Raw genomic sequence first — 24,039 nt, 5'->3', positions numbered from 1 at the left:
CACCAACATTCAGACACACACTCCCTCAGTCTCACACTCATAGCCACTCTGCTGCAGACGGGAGCCGGCTCTGCAGCGCAGCGAGAGATCGAGAGAGGGAGAGAGAGAGAGAGAGATTCTCTGGGCCCAGACAAAGACAGACAGGCATCCTGCTATGGATTAAGAGGACCTGACATACAGCTGGATTGTTGAGTCTTACAGAGAGAAAGAGAGTTGTTTTGTGCGGGAGAGGCGTGTGTTTTGTGTGGGGTGTTGTTTGTGTGTGTTGTGAGACAACGTGTGCTGTGTCTGTATATGTGTCTGAGTGTGTCCTGCATCTGTGTGAGAGTCAGTGTGTGCATCAGTCCCTGTGTGTGTGTGTGTGTTTATCCTGCACACACTACCAGGAATAGAGTGGGTCTCTCTTGCTCGGTGTCCCCCCGCGTGGGCTCTCCTCCTGGGTGTTGCTAGACATACAACTCCCCCGGGCTGGTTCTAGGTCTGGCCGTATGACCAGGGAAGGAAAGCCAGTCCAGAGAACCAACAGGACATCACAGACCAGGCACAGTTTCTTCAGATGACACCTGGCATACCTCTACCACCACCACTATGGAGGTATCTTACCTAGACATTATATACCTCTACCACCATCAGCCAGGCTGCAATACAAAAACGAAGATACTGAAAGTTCACTCCTGATCACTTGCCATTTGCTAGTTTTTTTGTATGTTCATACTGCCTTTGTGGCTTGAACCGGGATTGGGTGTACATTAACTTGCCTGACAGCTTTACTATACACATTGAAAATATCCATTGCAGGAAGAATGTGGTTTAGATATTTTTGGAGAGAAGCGCAGCTCTCCCTAGCAACTCTATCCGTCTGACTGGTTGGGTTTTTCTCTCCACCCGTTCGGTCCACCCATCCATCAGGGAGCGAGAGAACATTAATCAAGCTGTTGACGCTAAGAGGATCAATAACATGAGCAGTTAGCTATGACCCCTGGCTGACCATGAGCAGTTAGCTACCATCCCTGGGCCTCCACGGATCATTGACATCACAGGAGGTTGTGATCAACCAGGAAGAGAAAAGCTGACCTGCAGTTTTCTTGACATGGCACCAACGTGGAAAATGACCCGTGGATCTAGGGTTAGAGCGGAATCCTCACCTTTCACTTGGAGGAAAAGGAACGTTGTTCCTCCACTCAGATGAAGCCTCAAAAACTGTTAATTTCCTTGGGTGGATGAGAGGGATGAAGTGATTGAGGAAGAGATAGCGACTGAGAGAGAGAGGAGAGGTAGAATTCTCTGGGGGGGAATCCAGCGATGAGACGTTCACGATGAAGACCACGGCAATGTGCCGGAATGAGTTTGATGTCCTAGTTGGAAGTCTTCCCAGGAAAAGGAGAGACAGATGTTCTCCTTTTGTTGTACTATTGCAGAATATCCTTCTAACAGTTAAAGAGAGAGACAGGGGATTTCCTGACTTGACTGGTTTCTGGTAGACTTTTCTGTGGAGTTTGTTTTTCAGGAGGGTATTGAAAGATCCTTACATGCCTGAGTATTGACACATTCGCCTTAACCACTGAACCCTGGACAAATATTTACCATGGTGTTGTGCCACTGGGCACAGACGTCAGTTCAACGTGTAGTTTTTATTTACATTTGGTTGAGTTGTCAATTATTGTAAATTCAACATGAAATCAACAAAAAAAATATCACCATGTCAATGGATTAAGGTTAAAGGTGAAGAAAAGCCCTTACGATGATGACTCTCTGCAAATCCAATGAGTTTTGCATGTTAATTCAACGTCATCACATATATTTTTGGGGTTGAAATAATGTGGAAACAACGTTGACTCAGCCAGTTGTTGCCCAGTGGGGTAGTTCTAACCCCCGGCATAAACCAGTTCACCAAATATCATTTGGACAAATGTCACCCTCCCCAGCCAAATCGAAACTCTGCTTCACATTGAGAAGCCATCGAATTTGACTTTCAAAAACATGAAAAAGAGGGGAGAGAACCAAATGGTGAGAGACCATGTTTATGGGATTCTAGTCTTTTATTTTAACCTTTGAGTCACAAATACTGTAGCAAAACGAGCACACACCTTTAGCTTAAATGAAGGCGGGTCGCTCTCAGGCGGGACGGGAGAAGAAAATGATGCACGTGAACAACTTCCCCTTCAGGAGGCATTCCTGGATCTGGTGAGTAGGCCTCAGTTCATGCTGGAACGTCTGTAGGGTATTACGCCATGGAATAACTGGAAAACCCAGAGAGGCTGGCATTTGGTTTAGGTTTGTGTGCGCGTGCGTGTGTGTATTTGTGTGTCTGAACTTCTGAGTAAGCTATTGTGTGTGTGTGTGTTTGTGTGTGTCTGCCTATCTGTGTTTGGCCACTTAATGCCTTGACAAGGGCACTTTGTCTGGGTAAGTCTCTCTGTGGAGGTGTGAATGAGGAGCTTGCAGGTCAGTCTTAGCCAGCCTTAGGAGGTTATATTATTTGTAGTGTAAACATGACTACCTGTGTGCCCACAGCCATACACTGTGACCCGAGATGTGAGGGAGACTGTGCTGTTGTATTTAATTCAATATCACTTAATTAATCCCTTCTAGGGCAATTAAAAGGGTGTTTTCCGTGCCACAATTACATGTCCTGCACAACACTGGATACAGACATACAGTACTATAAAGGCCACAGGGTATTTATCATGGAAATAAGTAGCTATGGAACATGCAGACAACTCAAGACAGTGATGTCATCTAAGGGGACTTAAAGACCTGTGTATTGCATTTAGGTGGTGTCCTGCTTGACCAATGGGAGCTGCTGGTGGAAGTGTCTCCTATTGGTTATTAGCCAATCACATTATAGCATGACAGCCGCGATTGGCCAAGATGTAGAATTTACTCTAAGGCTGCGTTCACACAGGCAATTCTGATATTTTTTCCACTAATTGGTCTTTTGACCAATCACATCAGATCTTCTCACATCGGATCTTTTTCAGAGCTGATGTGATTGGTCAATAATGAAAGAAAAAAGATCTGAATTGGGCTGCCTGTTTAAAGGCAGCCTAAGAGTTGCCTTTGGTTTTCACAAGACCACTTAGTCAAATCAAATTGTACTTGTCACATGCGCTGAATACCACAGGTGTAAACCTTACAGTGAAATGCTTACTTACAAGCCCTTAACTTAACCAACAATGCAGTTCAAGAAATAGTGTTAAGAACAGATTTAGGGAGGGGAACATTTGACATTTTTTTAAATAGTCCAGGTGGCCATTTGAGTAATTGTTCATCAGTCTTATGGCTTGGGGGTAGAATCTGTTAAGGAGTCTTTTGGACCTAGACTCCAGTACCGCTTGCTGTGTGGTATCAGAGAGAACAGTCTATGACTTGGGTGACTGGAGTTATTGAAAAATGTTTTGGACCTTCCTCTGACACCACCTGCTATAGAGGTCCTGGATGGCAGGAAGCTTGGCCCCGGTGATGTACTGTACTGTAGTGTCATAATGAACAAAAAACATATCTATCAGTGCACACACAGAGAGACTGTACCTGTCCAAACACACACACACACACACACACAAACACATGGAGACACACACACAATATAGCTATAGCTCAAGTTTACAGTAATGATAATACTGTAAGTCGCTCTGGATAAGAATGTCTGAAAAATTACTAAAATGTAAATGAATAGACCGACACACTGACAACTTCCCCATCAAGCACCGCACAATTATCTCATGACAGCAACGTCACAAACATGTAGTGTTGTACTACTTTAAAGTAAAATAAAGAATGTATAGCTAATCTCCTAAAGCAGCTAAGCAAACAGACATGTCATCGAAGGGAGAGGCACAGAGAGCGACAGTTAATGTTTTTGCCAGCTCCAATGACAATAAATACCTCCTCCTTCCAGGCAATTGGCCCTGCTTATTTTCCAGCCACGTCATTCAAGATTGACGTCAAAAATGGAAGTCTAGCCATGTCCTGAGGACGTCGGTAATCGGCTTCAAAACCGGCCACTAGAGGTCACTAGGGGTAATAGCGCTAATGCCATCAAACAGGCTTGGGTTGTAGACGTGGGCGGTGGATGAGCGTAATCACATGATTCTGGATCAGAAGGTTGCGTGTTCGATCCCAGTCGTGGGGTTTTAACCCTATCCCAACCCTTAACCCTTACCTTAACCCTTCAGAATGAGTGACTAAACGTCATGTTTTATCCCTATCTAAAACCTTAACCCTTACCTTAACCCTTCAGAATGAGTGACTAAACTTAATGGTTTAACCCTATCTAAAACCTTAACCCTTACCTTAACCCTTCAGAATGAGTGACTAAACTTAATGGTTTAACCCTATCTAAAACCTTAACCCTTACCTTAACCATTCAGAATGAGTGACTAAACGTCATGTTTTAACCTATCCCAAACCTTAACCCTTAACCCTTACCTTAACCATTCAGAATGAGTGACTAAACTGAACCCGTAACTTAAAAATCTGACGTTTGGAGAATGTGGATGAACGTCTAATTCTGCAGTGAGACTGTGAGAGCTTGTTGTTATTTTCATACAATCACTGAGTCAATCTTAAATGTAAGATCTGCGTAGAGACCACAGGCGTGTATTTAGCAGCGAACTCGGCCCGTTCAAAAATCATAGGTTTGGTGAGCCTGTCTATTTTCTTTTCCATCTGTCAGGAAAATAATTTGCTGTTGTCTCCTGGGAGGAGGCTTTTCACAATTGTTCTGTAACTTCATAGCATAAAAAAAAGAGATTCACCAAAACAGAGATGCACAGGGGTTTCTTTCGAGTGTGAATAACTTTGTGATAGATATGGAAAACACCTCAAAGACGGTGACCTTTGGGTTTCTGAAGCAGAGTGGAGGATACTGGAGTTTGGTGCTACTGTAGACAGAGAAAAGTGCCTAATTTATAATATCTTATATCTAACATTCACAATATGTCGATCAAATTGATGATATTTCACAGCATGTGAAAACTCAACCACTGCTTTGCCACAGTACCAAGCTCTAAAATGTAAATGACTTTTAAAGTTACTCTTGTATATAAGAAATAGAAAGAACCAAAAAATAATCTTATACTATCCAGAATACACTATCCAGAATACACTATCCAGAATAGCCGGTGAGATTTCCAAACCTACTTGGCATTGCCAATGAATAACACTGTCACCTTATGTGAACCGCACATCAACCGGCAACACGTTCCAACCCTCCTAATGAATAGTGTCGTCGTTGCTAATCATCTGTGTTCTGGCTGAACATGTGTGAGCAAAGCAGGCTGATATAATGTGCACTAATGAGATAATGAGATTACTGTAGCGTATTGGCACTGTTTTCTCCGCTGTGTTCTGGGCCCTGTGTGTGACCCGTTTTGTTTTTGCCGCGTGGAGAGAAGAGATTAGGATAGTATGTTCCCCCGAGGTGGCCGTCAGACAGACATATCCTGCGCCTTATCGTCTTGAGGGGCTAAGTGAACGACTTCAGGAAGTCAACATGTCTTGGACTGTTCTGAGAGCAGCATGTGTTGTTTTGTCAGTGGTGTGTTTTAACTGAACATTCAGAAATGAGTTTCTCTGGACAGGATTCAGGATAGTCAGAGTTTATTTTGACTGTTGTAAAACACATTCGAAACAGTAAGCTATTTTCAATTGGTCAAAGATAAAGGCCCAATAATGTGATTTTCCTGTGTTTTATATATATTTCCACACTATGAGGTTGGAATAACATTGTGAAAATGATTATAATGCTGTTTTAGCGTAAGAACTGTTTGAAAAGAAATGTCATCTTGTTTTGGTGGGTGGAGTTTTGGCCTTCCTGGTGACATCACCAGGCGGTGAATTAGTCAGTAGACTCACAGGTTTTCCCCTCCCCACTCAGACATGTCCCAGACAGTCCTAGCAACATTATTGCTTGAGAAATTGCTCTTTGCAATTTTTTTAAAGTTTATTTGTATCATTTTAATTAAAAACAATCACAGTTAATTGTTACCCAGAAATGATTTTATATTGAGATAAAATAAAACATTGGACCTTTAACAATAGGCCAGCAGGGAAGCAGCATACAAAACCGTCTGACAGTGTCCACTACTAGTGTAATAAATAGAATGCAAAAAATAAAATAAAAATTTAGTATGTGATCAAAAATAAATAATTGTACTCTGAATGCATCATCTAATGCGAGATTGCATTGACTCACGCCATTCGTTCATTTTGGTACAGCGGGTCAATTCATCTGATTATCAGCTAAAAGGACGAGTGAATTTTACTAGACCAAACACCAAAATGAGTATGCAGCTTAAGTATGTAGTACGCTAGTATGGGTATTTGGACATGGCCACTGTATTGAAAAGCATTCTACGGTAAGTTATTAGCATTTTTTTCAAATAATAGTTCAATTATGTGTTGGTTTTGGTTTTTGTACCAGAGACAATTCACCTGCTAGAATACAGCTCTCCTGACTCTCCCCACTCTCCTCACTCTCCACACCCTCCTCACTCTCCCCACTCTCCTCATTCTCCACACCCTCCTCACTCTCCCCACTCTCCTCATTCTCCACACCCTCCTCACTCTCCCCACTCTCCTCATTCTCCACACCCTCCTCACTCTCCCCATTCTCCACACCCTCCTCACTCTCCCCACTCTCCTCATTCTCCACACCCTCCTCACTCTCCCCATTCTCCACACCCTCCTCACTCTCCTCATTCTCCCCACTCTCCTCATTCTCCACACCCTCCTCACTCTCCCCACTCTCCTCATTCTCCCCACTCTCCTCATTCTCCCCACTCTCCTCATTCTCCTCATTCTCCACACCCTCCCCACTCTCCTCATTCTCCTCACTCTCCCCACTCTCCTTGTCCCAACATGGTTCTAGAGTGTTTTTAGCTTTCCCATCCTAGTTTATGGACACCACCCTCTACTCTACAACCCCCAGCTCCACCCCCACACCACCTCCTAACAAAGAGCAGCGAGAGGAAAGATTTGTCCTTTCTCAGCACCAGGTTCTCCTACCCTCTCTCAACACACTGAAAATACAGCTAACCTTTTCAGAGCGAACACTGATGACTGTATAAAAGGGATTTGGCAAGTGGAGACACGCTGCACAGCACAACGCCCATCCTCATCTGCTGTAATCACTGAGCTCTTTGACGTCAGTCACATTGTATACAGACACAAACGTACACATACACACGGTAATTGAACATATATTATGCACTGTTATTATGCACTAAATTGGTACACGCAGCCATTGTAGCTTTAGTGACACTGGAGAGGTTTTCAAAGAGTTTATCTATGTGGGTTTCTGTTAGTGATGGGGGGGGGGGAAACATCAATATAGTTACATATCTTGATATTATTATATATCATATCGTATCGTTTTCGACAATATCGCAATATTATTTATGCACTAGTTGGCTGTACCTGCACCAAAACTCCAGTATTTTTCCTTAGCTTGTTCCTCATCTTCTTTTTAAATAGGGAGACTGGATTGGGTATTTGTTTTCAGCACTTTTATTTCAATGACTGATCAAAACCTTTCTCATGGCTTCTCTCTGGTCCCTCTGCCGCAGATATATGGTGAGCAGTATCGAATTGCGAATACATATAGAATTGCGAGAATTGTTAGAATCACATTACATTTCGTATTGGCACCTAAGTATCGTACTAATATTGTATTATGAGGTCCCTGGTAATTCCCAGCCCTAGTTTCTATTGTGGCTTGTGACTGACACAGACAGACAGACAGACAGACAGACAGACAGACAGACAGACAGACAGACAGACAGACAGACAGACAGACAGACAGACAGACAGACAGACAGACAGACAGACAGACAGACAGACAGACAGACAGACAGACAGACAGACAGACAGACAGACAGACAGACAGACAGACAGACAGACAGACAGACAGACAGACAGACAGACAGACAGACAGACAGACAGACAGACAGACAGACAGACAGACAGACAGAGGCCTCTCATATACCTGTCATGGTAATAGACCTTAGACAATAAGATTACCACTTCAAAGACTCATGTGTTTATCATGAGACTCCCAAACTTGCCTCTTCGCCTCCGACAACAAGGCCGCTAGCACTCAGCGAATGTAATGACATTTTGAACCAGACATAATTACATCAGACAGATTAGGTTGGTCGTGGTGTGGTCCTTTGGCTCAAAATCTCTGATGACGCACCAGAAGGATCATTTTCTGTTTTTGCTATTTTCGTAATCTTCTTTCTAGCAAACTTTGCAATAATAAATGAGGGTAATATCATGAGTTGAAAATCATACGATGGAAGTAAAGCTGAATGCGACGGCTTCCCTCAGACAATCGGCCATTGTTTTCATGTTACTTTATAACATTCTTGAAGGTTTTCAGTATGCAGTCATCGCTTACCAATCAGGTCTCAGTCAGGTCTGTCATTATGATGTGGCCTTTTGTCATGTGGTCGGGGACTTATGGCCCCATAATGGAGTAAGGCCATCATGTGCTCTTAATGAATGATTCATTGAATGGTAATTACTATGGAGGTAAGGGTTTCAGTGTGAGTATCCTTTACCAGTCACTGATTGAAAGCACATGGCTGATGGTGGTAATGATTCATCTGTGAGAACCCTGTGTAATTTACTTCACAGACACTCTTCATATTGATATTGTCCTTTTGGGGCATACTCAGTAAAGTCTGAGCATTGTAGACAGAAATGTTCTTTACAGCACCAACGTGGGAGAATAATGCGCTTGTATTTAGACACTTTTATGTTGGATTAGAGAAATTGCTGGACTTGGTGGTTGATTGTCTCATTGTCCCAATTATATACACTGAGTGTACAAAACGTTATGAATACCTGCTCTTTCCATGACATGGACTGACCGGGGGAATCCAGGTGAAACGATGATCCCTTATTGATGTCACTTGTTAAATCCACTTCAATCAGTGTAGATGAAGGGGAGGAGACGGGTTAAAGAAGGATTTTTTAAGCCTTGAGACAATTGAGACATAGATTGTGTATGTGTGAGGGTGAATGGGCAGGACAAAAGACTGAACAGCCTTTGAACAGGGTATGGTAGTAGGTGCCAGGCGGACCAGTTTGAGTCAAGAACTGCAACACTGCTGGGTTTTTCACGCTCCACAGTTTCCCATGTGTATCAAGAATGGTCCATCACCCAAAGGACATCCAGCCAACTTGGATACAACATGGGCCAGCATCCCTGTGGAACACTTTCGACGACTTGTAGAGTCCATGCAAGATGAATTCAGGCTGCTCTGAGGGCGAGGGGGGGGGTAACTCAATATTAGGAAGGAGTACTTTTGTGTAAATGTAAATGTTTAGCCTCCCAGGGACCGCAGAGGAAAATTATTATTCAGAGATGTAAATGAAAAGATGACCAGACAAATGAATAAGCACAGACGACTCAATGACCTCTCCCTTGGTATAGGATGAGGAGTACATCATATCTGAATTGACTACAGCAATCTGCTTGGCTCGGATCCCCTCCGATATCACCGATTTAATGGATGGGAGATTAAAAGCATAAGAAATGGGTCCTGGCTGGCATTGTTACAAAAGTGATGAAATATGATAATCATTTCATGTCTTCTATTTTTCATGGGAAAGATAAGCGCAGGTGAAACACTACAACACTTTCAGTCCAAACAGAATAGATACAGCTGCAACGGAAAGCAATGGAGTCATTACTAACCCTGTTGTCTTCTCCAGTATTGCTTCCGAATGAACCCTGACCTTTTTGTTTAGCTGAGTTTGATCCCTCATCCTGTTCTCTCATGTTGATTATGGCATTTATTTTAACCTTAATTTTGTTGAGGTCCTCATTTTTTTGTTGAGCCTGGAACATTTGAACTCTGGGTTTGTTGTCTTATGCTGAGTTTTGAACTCTAATGACCTTGTTTAGTTTTTTCTTATTTAACTATGGCACATATTACCTGTTTGACTCTCTACCTTCAAATTTAATGGCGTAGGTGTTCGTGACAAACACCAATGAATCCCTGCAATTCTCTGTGTATGCTGGCCCCGGGACTTTAGGCAACAGGCCATAGTGTGACATGCATCAACCAGCGTTGTGGAAAGGTCCCAAGCGGGGGGAAAATCCTAATACATCTGTGCCTTTTGCAAAACAACCTCCAGTGCCAGGCGATGTAACATTAATTGGTGTTGGTTCCTAACCCAGTGGTATTCAATCGAGGGTCCGCAGCCCCTAGGGGTCCCCAGAGGTACTGGGGGGGGGGGGGGGGGGGGGGGGCGCAAATATATAAAGTATGTTTTTATGAATATTGCTGGAATACAGAATAAACTCATTTTGAATTACATACTTACAGAAGAAAGGAGGAGAATATATTTTTTCTAATGATGGCAACTTTATTTCTCAACTCCTAACATTGAACCAATTACACTCATTGGATTATTTTATTTAACCTTTATTTAAGTAGCCAAACCCTAACCCAGATGATGCTGGGCCAATTTTGCACTGCCCTATGGGACTCCCAATCACGGCCGGTTTTGATACAGCCTGGAATCGAACCAAGCTCTGTAGTTACACCTTGAGCACTGAGATGCAGTGCCTTAGACTGCTGCACCACTCAGGAGTATCTGACATAGGCTTTGAAAAATCCCCCCACTAATAGTTGACCAGTGCGGCAAGTACCTCTGGCTGTTGATCAACTTTCTTGACTTGGACATACACTACCGTTCAAAAGTTTGGGGTCACTTGTCATTCTTGTTTTTGAAAGAAAAGCACAATTTTTGTACATTAAAATAACATCAAATTGATCAGAAATACATTGTAGACATTGTTAATGTTGTAAATGACTATTGTAGCTGGAAACGGTTGATTTTTTATGGAATATCTGCATAGGCGTAATGAGGCCCATTATCAGCAACCATCACTCCTGTGTTCCAATGGCACATTGTGTTAGCTAATCCAAGTTTATCATTTTAAAAGGCTAGTTGATCATTAGAAAACCCTTTTGCAATTATGTTAGCACTGCTGAAAACGGTTGTCTGATTAAAGAAGCATTAAAACTGGCCTTCTTTTAACTAGTTGAGTATCTGGAGCATCAGCATTTGTGGGTTTGATTACAGGCTCAAAATGGCTAGAAACAAAGAACTTTCTTCTGAAACACGTCAGTCTATTCTTGTTCTGAGAAATGAAGGCTATTCCGTGTGAGTAATTGCCAAGTAACTGAAGATCGCGTACAACGCTGTGTACTACTCCCTTCACAAAACAAGGCAACCTGTGGGAGGCCGCGGTGCACAACTGAGCAAAAGGACAAGTATATTAGAGTGTCTATTTTGAGAAACAGACGCCTCACAAGTCCTCAACTGGCAGCTTCATTAAATAGTACCCGCAAAACATCAGTCTCAAAGTCAACAGTGACGAGGCGACTCCGGGATACTGGCCTTCTAGGCAGTTGCCTTCTGGTGTTTTGTGGGTACTATTTAATGAAGCTGCTAGTTGAGGACTTGTGAGCCATCTGTTTCTCAAACTAGACACTCTAATGTACTTGCTCAGTTGTGCACTGGGGCCTCCCACTCTTTCTATTCCGGTTAGAGACATTTTCAAATCAAATCAAAGTTTATTTGTCACGTGCGCTGAATACAACAGGTGTAGACCTTACAGTGAAATGCTTACTTACAGGCTCTAACCAATGGTGCGGAAAAAAAGGAATGTGTGAGTGTGTAGGTGAGTAAAGAAATAAAACAGTAAAAAGACATTTGAAAAAAGAGTAGCAAGGCTATATACAGACACCTGTCAGTCAGGCTTATTGAGGTTTGCGCTGTTCTGTGAAAGGAGTAGAACACAGCATTGTAAGAGATCTTCAGTTTCTTGGAAATTTCTTGCATGGAATTGCCTTCATTTCTCAGAACAAGAATAGGCGTACGAGTTTCAGAAGAAAGGCCAGTTTTATTGCTTCTTTAATCAGGACAACAGTTTTCAGAAAGCGTTTTCCAATGATCAATTAGCCTTTTAAAATGATAAACTTAGATTAGCTAACACACGGTGCCATTGGAACACAGGAGTGATGGTTCTGATATTGGGCCTCTGTACACCTATGTAGATATTCCATATAAAATCTGCCGTTTCCAGCTACAATAGTCATTTACAACATTAACAATGTCTACAATGTATTTCTGATCAAATTGACATTATTTTAATGGACAAAAAATGTGCTTAACAGTAGTGTACACTTTTGTTTACATACACATACACACACAATTATAATGTGGGGAGGTCAAAATAATGAAGAACAATCTTCCAAATATATTCATTTTAAAATGTTGATTACTTCTCTTTGTCATTGTGATGATTCACCTGATGATAAGACCAGACGTGAATATATATATTTTTTAGCTAACGTATGATAGGGGTCCCTAGTTCGCTGGTTTGCCTGGGGTGTGGTCAAAGACATCTCCCTGGAAATATGGCTACCAGTTTTGACTTGATATTGCCACAGGCATAAACAAATAGTTGCTCCTGTTCAATTTGAACACACCATAGGTGGGCTGAACACATGGCAGAAATGGTCGTCTTCCAAATAGAAAATTAATGGATTGATAGTTTGACCATTAGAGCATAATAAGGGCACTGAGATGTGTTCTCTAGTATAACTGCAAAGTATATACACCACCAGACCCTTTAAATCAGGTCCAGTAGCCATTACTCACCTAACCCTTCTGCTATGGGTTCACAGGCAGCTTCATAGCCATTATTTAATTTCCTTCACAGACATGACAAGATTCAGCAGATGTGAATCTACAGTATATAGGCTCTGGTCATACAGGTTGACTATCACTTGAGGCAGATCTCCAGGAAGATCAACTTACTCCCATTCCAAATCTTACCTAAAATATTCAGAGGATAAAAGTAAAAAAGGCCATGAATCAGCGCTCTGGGATTTTTTCCAATGACGTACTACAAGCTCAAGGCTTCCCAGTTGTATCATGGTATGTGACAGAGATTGTTTCATTGTGTGAATTTGTCAATGTCACATAAACAAGGGCTCTGTCAAGAGGAACTAGCTTGGCATCCTCTCAACCCGCCCCAGGGGGCTAAGTGGGAAATGCATAAATTATTTATTGAAAAAGAAATAGAGGCAACTGTAGAAAGATACCCCCCCTTAGTGGTCAGCTGTACTTGGTTAGGGTATCTATGTAATGAGGCCTTTACATGAAGGAGGCCTTTATGTGAAGAACACCTTCGTAGTTTCAGAGGATTAAAGGGATACTTCTGGATTTTGGCAATGAGGCCCTTTATTTAGTTCCCCAGAGTCAGATGAACTTGTGGATACCATTTGTATGTCTCTGTGTCCAGTATGAAGGAAGTTAGAGCTAGTTTCGCCAACCAGTGCTAACTAATGTTAGCACAATGACTGGAAGTCTATGGGTATCTGCTAGCATGCAAAAAGATAATGCAAACAATTCAACAACAAAACATTGTATATTAGGGTGTGTGTCTGTGTGTGTGTCACCTCACAGTGTGATTATGTTTAATACATTTTTTTATAGGTAATTTTGCTGTTTGCCTTGGAGATGGACGGGAGTTCATGCGATCATAAAATAATGTTTTTTTTAGTTGAACTCTTTTTTTGTTATCAAAATACATGTTTTGGGCAGAAATGCCTTCTGGAACGTGAACTTTCATGTGCCTTTATAAAAAATGTGTATGCCATCTGTAAATATGAATATAATTGTTAAATTACGAGCCCAGTTGGTTTAGCCATGTAAAAAGTGAGCAACCTTCCCGCTAGCCATGATTGGCTGAGATAATGAGTGAGCTGGAAATGCTGAGAGATGAGTTTGGATTGGTCTGCCATGGAGCACACTTCTGCCTATAACATGAGCTGGTCAGTATGTGTAGGTAATCTTTTCTGAAGAGGCTTTTTTGAAAGATATCACGTAGTAGAACTGTATAAGTGTTGCTCTCCACTTTCTGGGGGATCAAGTTTTGAAATCCATGGAATTAGAGTATGATAGGTAAGGAGATGGAGAAAATTCTGGTGTTTGATTGCAAATATGCAGACAGAGTCGAAAAGAGAACACAGAGAAAGCTGTTGTAAAACACCTGTCTCCGGATTACATCTTCAAACTAAGGGCAACCATGGCATCCGTGACAGAGAAGGAGATGCATCCATCCATATATATACGGGTAACAGAGTCTAGCTAGCTACATTTTCAGATAATACACGTTTTGAATTTTGTCAGAAAGTCATTTTCATTTAAAGTTAGTGTACTGTTAGCTATCTAGCTAACATTAGCTGGCTGGCTCACTAGCTAACGTTACATGTATGATCTGTGTAGTAATATTTTTCTTATCTCAGAGCCATTTACATTGCTAGTTATAACCTAATGTTAGCTTACTAACATTGAACCTGGTTGGTTAGCTACCTGCAGTTTCATGCAGGGTAGTAACGTCATGGCTTGGGATTATGGTTCATTGTTTAGCTAGCTAGCTAGCTACATATCTAAACAAAAAACTCCACTATGCAAGTAACCATTTCAATAGAATGTTCATGATGTCAGTGTGACAACTGCCAATAGATGTAGCTGTTAAATGATCTCTGGCTATCTACTCCGATTTCAGAGCACTCTCGTCTGAGTGTGTCAGAGCACAGAATAACTGACGAATTTAAGAACGCTCAATACCCATTGAATATGGCCGGTGTCAGTAAACGTTGGCAAAAAATTGTAATTAAATTGTTACCAGCAGCACGGTTGCAGTCACCAACACTCTCGATAACATAAAAACAGCCTAACCAGCACTGCTAGGGTGAGTAAATGGTCAGAGTGAGCTGTTCTCTCATTTGTGTCTTTAAGTAGCTGGGAAACTAGCAAACGTTAGACAGTTAGCTTGGGTGCTTGACTGCTGTTGTTAGGCCAGAACGCTCGGATCAACCCTACTCCTCAGCCAGAGTGTCCAGTGTCCAGTAGCAAAACACAAAACACACTATAAACAGACAATCTGACAACACTCTGAGTTTACCAATGCCCAGAGCACCCTCTGACACTCCAGATCAAATTTATGAACACGCCCATAGTATAAACCAGCCTTTAGTCTTGAAATCTTTGGTTGTTTAGTACATGGCCTCACATGTGAATCCTTAGAGATGGTGGGGCTAAAGCTGAAGAGGGTGTGAACAATGCTGAATGGGTGTAGACAAAGAAGAGCTCTCTAGTAGGTACCAAACTATTCCAGGGTCATTTTCTCAAAAGTGAGGTTACAAGTTTATCAACTTTCAAAGCAGAATTACTTTCCCATTGTTCCTCAACTGTAGTGTATGATATACCATTTTCTAGCTTTGAGTCTCTACTTTTATCCAATGTAAAAAACACTTTTTCAAATTTTGCTACATAATACCAAATCGAGCTGGTCGGTCAAATATTACTGGACAGTAATCAAGTTGGGACAAGACCAGTGCCTGTGCAACTAGTACAGTTGATGTTTGTGTAAAATAAAATGCAGAACTTATTTTATAACAGACATACCCCTCCCCATCTTCACAACAACTTGTTAAACCTAGTAGGTTAGCTTCCTCAACTTGCTCAATGGTCACAGTCTTTATTGAGGTTTAGGTCTTAGAGAATGTTTTGAAATAAATACAATGCTTTAGGTTTCAGATGTATTTAAGACCAGTTTATTATGAATCACCCATTCCGATTGGACTGTAACTCCTAATTTAGAACCTCAGTGAGCTCACTGGCTTTAGGTGCTGGCATGTAGAGTGTGGAATCATCTGCATACATAGTCAAGTTTTAATGCCATGTGCACAAGTACAGTTCTTGCAAGCACTAAACCTACAATCCAGTAATTAATAACAATGTAATACTAAATATAACATAAGGTAGAACAAAAACACAAAAAATAAAAAATAATAAGAACATGACAAAGTAAGTAAGTAAGTTATATAAAGGGTGAGTCAGTTCCATTACCATATTTACAATGTGCAGGGATACTGGAGTGATAGAGGTAGATGTGTATGACCAGGCATCAGGATACATGATAAAGAGAGTAACAGCAGCGTATATGATGATTGTATGTGAGTGGGTGTGTAGAGTCAGTATAAATGTATGTGCATATTATGTGTGTGTGTGAACAAATGATGTGTGTGTGTTTGTGTAGGGCTCTGTGAGTGTGCATAGAGAAGAGAACGCAAAAATAAAAAAAGATACAAGGGTCAACTCAGAGAGTCCATGTAGCCATTTTGTTAGCTATTTAGTTAGCTTTTTAGTGGTGTTATGGTTTGGGGATAGAAGCTGTTCAGGAGCCTGTTAGTGTCAGACTTGAAGCACCGGTACCGCTTGCCGTGCAGAAGCAGAGAAAACAGTCTATGGCCTGGGTGGCTTGAGTCTTTAATGATTTTCCAGGCCTTCTTTTCACACCACCTGATATAGAGGTCCTGGATGGCAGGGAGCTCGGCCCCAGTGATGTACTGGGCTGTCCACATCACCCTCTGTAGCGCCATGCGGTCAGTGCTATTGCCATATCAAGCGGTGATGCAGCCAGTCAAGATGCTCTCAATGGTGCAGCTGTAGAACTTTTTGAGGTTTTGAGGACCCATGCCAAGCCTTTTCAACCTCCTGAGGTGGAAGAGGTGCTTTCGCGCATTCTTCATGACTGAGCGTGTGTGGGTTAAGTCCTTAGTGATTTGGACACTACAGCTCCATTAATGTGGATGAGTGGTGTGCTTGCCCCCCTGTTTCCTGTAGTCCACGATCAGCTCCTTGGTCTTATTGACATTGAGGGAGAGGTTGTTGTTCCGGCACCACACTGCTAGGTTACTGACCTCCTCCCTGTAGGCTGTCTCGTCATCGCCGGTGACCAGGCCTACCTACCACCTTCATGTCATCAGCAAACTTGATGATGGTGTTGTAGGCGTGCGTGGCCACACGGTCGTGGGTGAACAGGGAGTACAGGAGGGGATTAGGCACTCACCCCTGTGGGGTGCTCTTGTTGAGGGTCAGCGTGTCGGAGTGGGATCTTGCCTACTCTCACCAGTCTAGCGTCCAGGTGCAGAGGGAGATGTTCAGTCCCAGGGTCCTAAGCTTGGTGACGAGCTTGAAGGGGACAATGGGGTTGAACGCTGAGCTGTAGTCAATAAACAGCATTCTCACAGAGGTATTCCTCTGATCTAGATGGGTGAGAGCGGTGTGGAATGCAATTGAGATTGCGCCATGCATGGATCTGTTGCATGGATCTGTTGGGGCCATTAGAGTGGGTTTAGGGTGTCTTGGATGATGGAGTTGATGTGCGTCATAACCAGCCTCTCAAGCATTTCAAGATTACAGATGTGAGTGCTACAGGACGGTAGTCATTGTGGCATGAAGCCTTAGAGTTCTTAGGAACAGGAATGATGGTGGTCATCTTAAAACATGTGGGGATTACAGACTGGGACAAGGAGAGGTTGGAAATTACCGTGAATATGCCTGCTAGCTGTTCTGTGCATGCTCTGAGAACTGGCCCTGGAATACTGTTGCCCCCATGCTGACCTGATTAAAGACATCACGTCGGCCTCGGAGAGCGAGATCACCCAGTCGTCTTAGTTGGTGGTGGCCCTCACGCAGCAAGGCATGATGTTGTTATTTTCAAAGTGTGCATAAAATGCATTGAGTTGGTCTGGTAGTGACGCATCGTTGAGCAGATCATAGTTGGGTCTTCCTTTGTAATCCGTAATGGACTGTAGCCTCTGCCACAAATGGCGGGTGGTGAAGCCGTAGTCCTATATTGTCTTTTTTGCTTGTTTTAGTTGTCCTTATATTTGTGTAAGACCAGTGGCAAATCATTAAAAATAGAGAAACGGCCCAAGGCAACTGCCCTGATGTGAGAGAAGCTTTCATTGAATAACACTCACTGGGTTCTATTGCATAAAGAACTCTCCAATCATGTGATGGTAGGTGATGTTAAGCCATAGCAAATGAGTTTCTTCAATAACAATTTATGATCAATAATATCAAAGGCTGAACTGAAATCTAATAGAGCTCCAACAACCATCTAGATATCCATTTATTTTAACCAATTATCAGTCATCTGAGTGCAGAACAAGTTGAGTGCCCTTCTCTATATGCATGCTGAAATTCTATAGTTAACTTGCTCTCTGAAAAATAGCATTGTATTTGGTCAATCACAATTATCTTCATCAGTTTACTAAGAAAAGGCAGCAAACTGATTGGGTGGCTGTTGGAGCCAGCAAAGGGTGCTTTACTATTTTTAGGCTGTGAAATTACTTTAGCTTCCTTCCACGCCTGTAGACACGCACACTTCTTAAGGATTTAGTTAAAGATATAGCAAATAAGGGTGGAAATACTGTCTGGTATCATTCAAAATAGTTTCCCATCTAGGTTGTGTATACCTGATGGTTTATCATTATTGATAACAATAGTTTCCCATCTAGGTTGTGTATACCTGGTGGTTTATCATTATTGATAACAATAGTTTCCCATCTAGGTTGTGTATACCTGGTGGTTTATCATTATTGATAACAATAGTTTCCCATCTAGGTTGTGTATACCTGGTGGTTTATCATTATTGATAACAATAGTTTCCCATCTAGGTTGTGTATACCTGGTGGTTTATCATTATTGATAACAATAGTTTCCCATCTAGGTTGTGTATACCTGGTGGTTTATCATTATTGATAACAATAGTTTCCCATCTAGGTTGTGTATACCTGGTGGTTTATCATTATTGATAACAATAGTTTCCCATCTAGGTTGTGTATACCTGGTGGTTTATCATTATTGATAACAATAGTTTCCCATCTAGGTTGTGTATACCTGGTGGTTTATCATTATTGATGGATAACAATAGTTTTTCCACCTCTCCCGCACTAACAATCCTTTCTCTTTCATTATTAGATATTTTATGCAAAAAATATGATAGTTCACTGTTCAATATTGTCATTTCACTTCTGAGTTTTTCCACTTTACTAGTAAAATAGTCATTAAAATGATTGGCAATGTCTAAAGGTTTTGTTATAAATGACCCATAAACGTCAATGAATGAAGGAGGTGAATTGGGTTTTCTGCCCATGTTGTAATTTAAAGAATTTTTTCCATTGTGTTTTATATAATTTATCTTTGTTTGGTAATATAATTTATTCTTATTTGTCTTAAGTTTAGTCATACAATTTCTCAATTTACAGTATGTCAACCATTTACAGTATGTTGACATATCCAAATCCATCAGAGTTAAAATCCCCAATGGGATTTCACGTCCAAATCAAGATGGTGTCCTAGAGAATAGTGATGGAGCTCTCCTCCAGTCTTGGGGAGTGACCAACTATGGGAACAGCAGCAAGCATCATGCCAGCAGACCCTCAGGTTCCTCAGCAGGTCACATGAGTAATACAGGCAAGGGCAGGGGTTAACAGCTGCAGAGGGGCTCATTAAAGCCAGAGAGAAATTGTGTGTGTTTGTGTGCCCTTACTCGCATTGGTCTGTGTGTGTGTGTGTGCATGTTTTTGCATGAGGGAACCACGCTCCATAAAGCACACCATTCATGCTTCACAGGCCTCCATGTCATAACAGCACACCAGGGCTTACTAGCATACATTATGTAGGGCATACACTCACTGCTCTAGAATGTAGGGAAATTAGGGAAATTCAAGAGGGTGCTACTAAATTCATGTCTAAACCTAGTTTTCTTTGCCGTATGCCATTATGAATCACATTCAACTAATCATTAGATGTTTCTCTATATTATTTTAACTTTAATATGCTTGTACTTAACAGTGTTGATTAAATAAGAACTTTAGTTTGTTGTGACAGGGCCAGCTCTTGGTTGTATCTTCTCCATCGGCATTGGGAGGTGGTAAAATAAGGAGGTGTTTCCACGGTTTGCAGCAATCAAAATCAACTTGATACCGTCGTAATTTTCATCACCAGATCCGTGGCTTTCTATTCCTATACCAACTCCGGTCAATCAACTTTGAAAGGGGACATTTCTATGGTGATTTAAACTGAAATATTCAGAAATACACCTTGAAAACTGGACGAGATTGTCTTTGGGGAGGGTAGATATTCGAATTCTGTCTGTTAGCTTTGTAAATTAATAACTGTATAGACCCAATTTTGTTTCGTATTCCGCGGATTTCATAAAAACACATTATCACACAGGAACCTGCAGCCACTAGATACCTTGTCAGTTGTCGTTGGAAGTTGATACCTTGTCTGTTGGCGTTGGAAGTTGATACCTTGTCAGTTGACGTTGGAAGTTGATACCTTGTCAGTTGACGTTGGAAGTTGATACCTTGTCAGTTGATATTGGAAGTTGATACCTTGTCAGTTGGCGTTGGAAGTTGATACCTTGTCAGTTGACGTTGGAAGTTGATACCTTGTCAGTTGGCGTTGGAAGTTGATACCTTGTCAGTTGGCGTTGGAAGTTGATACCTTGTCAGTTGGCGTTGGAAGTTGATACCTTGTCAGTTGATGTTGGAAGTTGATACCTTGTCAGTTGACGTTGGAAGTTGATACCTTGTCAGTTGACGTTGGAAGTTGATACCTTGTCAGTTGGCGTTGGAAGTTGATACCATGTCAGTTGGCGTTGGAAGTTGATACCTTGTCAGTTGGCGTTGGAAGTTGATACCTTGTCAGTTGACGTTGGAAGTTGATACCTTGTCAGTTGGCGTTGGAAGTTGATACCTTGTCAGTTGGCGTTGGAAGTTGATACCTTGTCAGTTGGCGTTGGAAGTTGATACCTTGTCAGTTGATGTTGGAAGTTGATACCTTGTCAGTTGACGTTGGAAGTTGATACCTTGTCAGTTGACGTTGGAAGTTGATACCTTGTCAGTTGGCGTTGGAAGTTGATACCATGTCAGTTGGCGTTGGAAGTTGATACCTTGTCAGTTGGCGTTGGAAGTTGATACCTTGTCAGTTGACGTTGGAAGTTGATACCTTGTCAGTTGGCGTTGGAAGTTGATACCTTGTCAGTTGACGTTGGAAGTTGATACCTTGTCAGTTGACGTTGGAAGTTGATACCTTGTCAGTTGACGTTGGAAGTTGATACCTTGTCAGTTGGCGTTGGAAGTTGATACCTTGTCAGTTGACGTTGGAAGTTGATACCTTGTCAGTTGGCGTTGGAAGTTGATACCTTGTCAGTTGACGTTGGAAGTTGATACCTTGTCAGTTGGCGTTGGAAGTTGATACCTTGTCAGTTGACGTTGGAAGTTGATACCTTGTCAGTTGACGTTGGAAGTTGATACCTTGTCAGTTGATGTTGGAAGTTGATACCTTGTCAGTTGACGTTGGAAGTTGATACCTTGTCAGTTGACGTTGGAAGTTGATACCTTGTCAGTTGGCGTTGGAAGTTGATACCTTGTCAGTTGACGTTGGAAGTTAGCGCCGTTCTGCCAGTGGAGCAGCGACCACTTTTTGACCATAATGACATTCTATTCACGCTAATCATGCTAAATGAACTTGAGAACCAGATATGGTAGAAACACAGGGCTTGGACTATTGTTTTTTTTAACTAAATTTTGTATTGAATAAATACATTTTAAATAAACATTGAATTAAATAATTTTATGGGCGAACACCACAAAAGTATATGTATTGGTTGAAGCTCAATGTTAAATGTCCCTACTTTCATATCTAAGCCAATATGACACCAATGTCGAGGAACATTCGCAATACAACTTGAATGTACGTACACAACACAGTCCCCTGCCTCTTGTCATGAGCCGTCCGGCATTTACCCGAGAACCACATATTGGATTTTTAACTGAGTCGTTAGTATTAGGAAGATAAAATATATAATTCTTGCCCCGACCTAGCTCAATATCTAGGTGTTGGACAAGGAGACGACAGCGTCCATAAAGTGACCTTTAGACTTGTCACCTTTTGGACTGAATGCGCTTTGTATAGGAAACAGTTTTTATGACATTTATAATGTAACGGAAAATCATACATCACAAATGGTTCGTACAATTGCCCTTATTTTAGCGCCCCAAAAACGTAATACTTCCAGATCAACTGTAATGTCAATACCATTGTAAAGCACAATTTCTCAGCTTTCCAACAGAATCAATTACATGACAAAACGCTGCCCGTTTCTGCATAATTCAAGCAAGCATTGAGCCCCGTCAGGTCTTTTTAAAAATGGTTGGTGTGGAAGTGAAACTAATGCGTGATAGTGAGAAGGAGAGATGTTGTGTGGGAAAATATTTTTTTTTTCACTCGATCTGTCCAACTTATCACCTTATTGCCTCTAAAATGTAAATAAAACACTATAAAGAGTTTATATAATGTGTCATTACATACCTATTTGAAGGTTTGTGTCGAATTTGAATCGTGTTTTTAGGGCGGTGCTAAAGTGATCTTAGAAGTAAACAGTGGCTTTGAGAATGATGATTGCATGCAATGATAACGCAAAAAATGACTAGGTATCCCCCCTTACCCCCGTCACTGTCCATTTCTTGTTTTTAAAGGATGAGAGAAGTGCTACACCTGGTGGAGAGCGATTGTAAGACAGAAATAGTTGCTTTATGCGTGCTGTACGTTACGGAATGACATGTCACGATGTAACGGAGGGTCAGTTTTTTCAACTTTTCTCCAATACTATAGAGCCATTACCAGGTCGATCAACGCTTGAATAGAAACCTAGTTCACACCCCCGATTTTGAAGTCAACACAGCCTCGTTTGAATGTTGTGGTTGCGCACATTTGTACGGAAAGGGGTGAGTTTACGTTAGCGCTATCACATGATAATTTATCTCCATTAAGAATCAACTGACATGCTACCTTTTAGTAGCATTTCTGACAATGCTAACATCTTATTTTTTCCCCAGCCGAATCGCAGAGTTCAAAAACCGGACCAAAGCGCTAATAGCTGGCTAACACTAGTCGAATAAGAGGCGAGCAAAGGAAGCTAGCTATATTTCGCTATGGAAGGTTTTTCACATGGCCGAAGTCACCTGTGTAAACTGTTGGCCTTGACACTTGCGTGTAATCAGAGCACAAACAAATAAGATAGCAAACGTCCTGCTACTATTGCTAATTATCTAGCCAACTAACATGAGCCAATAACGTTAGCAAGCTAGCTACAAGCTAACAAGGCTGTAACATTAGCCGTATGGATAGATCGCGATGCCCAGATTTAACACAGCGTCACGGTAATTTTCAATGTATTCCCAAAAAAGATGAATTTGCCATCCAAGTAAAAAGTAGCCAGGGCGGTGTGGGTGTACCCAGAGTAAGCCACAGATATCATTGCTTGGTTGTGCAACCATTGTGCAGTCAAAGGAAAGCACCATGTCAACACATCAACTGATGAGTTTATTTGTTATTTTTTAATAAACGTTCAATCAGTACTTGTGAAGGAACAACAACAAAAGCTTCCTGTCATCACCAGACTGTCTATTTAAACAGTGTCAAAAATAGTGTCAACATCATCAATACTGCGGTACAACTCACATTATTGTGGGAGCATTCTGCAGTACAAATCGCATTATTGTGGGAGCATCTCTTCTAAAAGTTTGAATTAGGATGTTTGAGAAGTTTTGAATCCTAAACAACCTGTATACATATTGTTTGAAGTACAATAGACAAACATAGCTACTGTACTGTAGTAGGTCAAAGCTGGAAAATCTTGTTAGAGCATGGGTGGAGTAGGCATTGTGGTGCTCATGTGAATCTCTTATTTTTTGGGCTTCAGACCAATGCCTACATCCCTCTTTAAATGTATTTTTTGGTATATTACAGGGTTTACTAACATACAGTATGGTATAGTACAGGGTTTACTAACATACAGTATGGTATAGTACAGGGTTTACTAACATACAGTATGGTATAGTACAGGGCTTACTAACATACAGTATGGTATAGTACAGGGCTTACTAACATACAGTATGGTATAGTACAGGGTTTACTAACATACAGTATGGTATAGTACAGAGTTTACTAACATACAGTATGGTATAGTACAGGGCTTACTAACATACAGTATGGTATAGTACAGGGCTTACTAACATACAGTATGGTATAGTACAGGGTTTACTAACATACAGTATGGTATAGTACAGGGCTTAC

At 41.5% G+C, this 24,039-nt stretch overlaps 1 protein-coding gene across 4 annotated transcripts in view; it reads left to right on the top strand.

The window, feature by feature from the left end:
- The window catches only part of LOC109868753 (cAMP-specific 3',5'-cyclic phosphodiesterase 4D-like), a 411,106-nt gene that overhangs the window by 249,367 nt on the left and 137,700 nt on the right, over positions 1–24,039 (top strand). The window contains exon 1 of one of the 4 annotated variants that reach the window (XM_031802505.1): positions 38–594. The exons of 2 other annotated variants lie outside the window; for them this stretch is intronic. In XM_031802505.1, coding sequence (XP_031658365.1) covers positions 557–594 — 38 coding nt within the window. In that variant the 5' untranslated portion in view covers positions 38–556. Of the gene's footprint in view, positions 1–37; positions 2,185–24,039 lie in introns of those variants that run through there. One more of the 4 variants, XM_031802503.1, reaches the window with a different exon arrangement.

Source organism: Oncorhynchus kisutch, linkage group LG23 (genome assembly GCF_002021735.2).
Source record: "Oncorhynchus kisutch isolate 150728-3 linkage group LG23, Okis_V2, whole genome shotgun sequence".
Classification (NCBI taxonomy): domain Eukaryota; kingdom Metazoa; phylum Chordata; class Actinopteri; order Salmoniformes; family Salmonidae; genus Oncorhynchus; species Oncorhynchus kisutch.
Note: the sequence above shows the minus strand (reverse complement) of the source record. Positions and strands in the feature narration are given on the sequence as shown.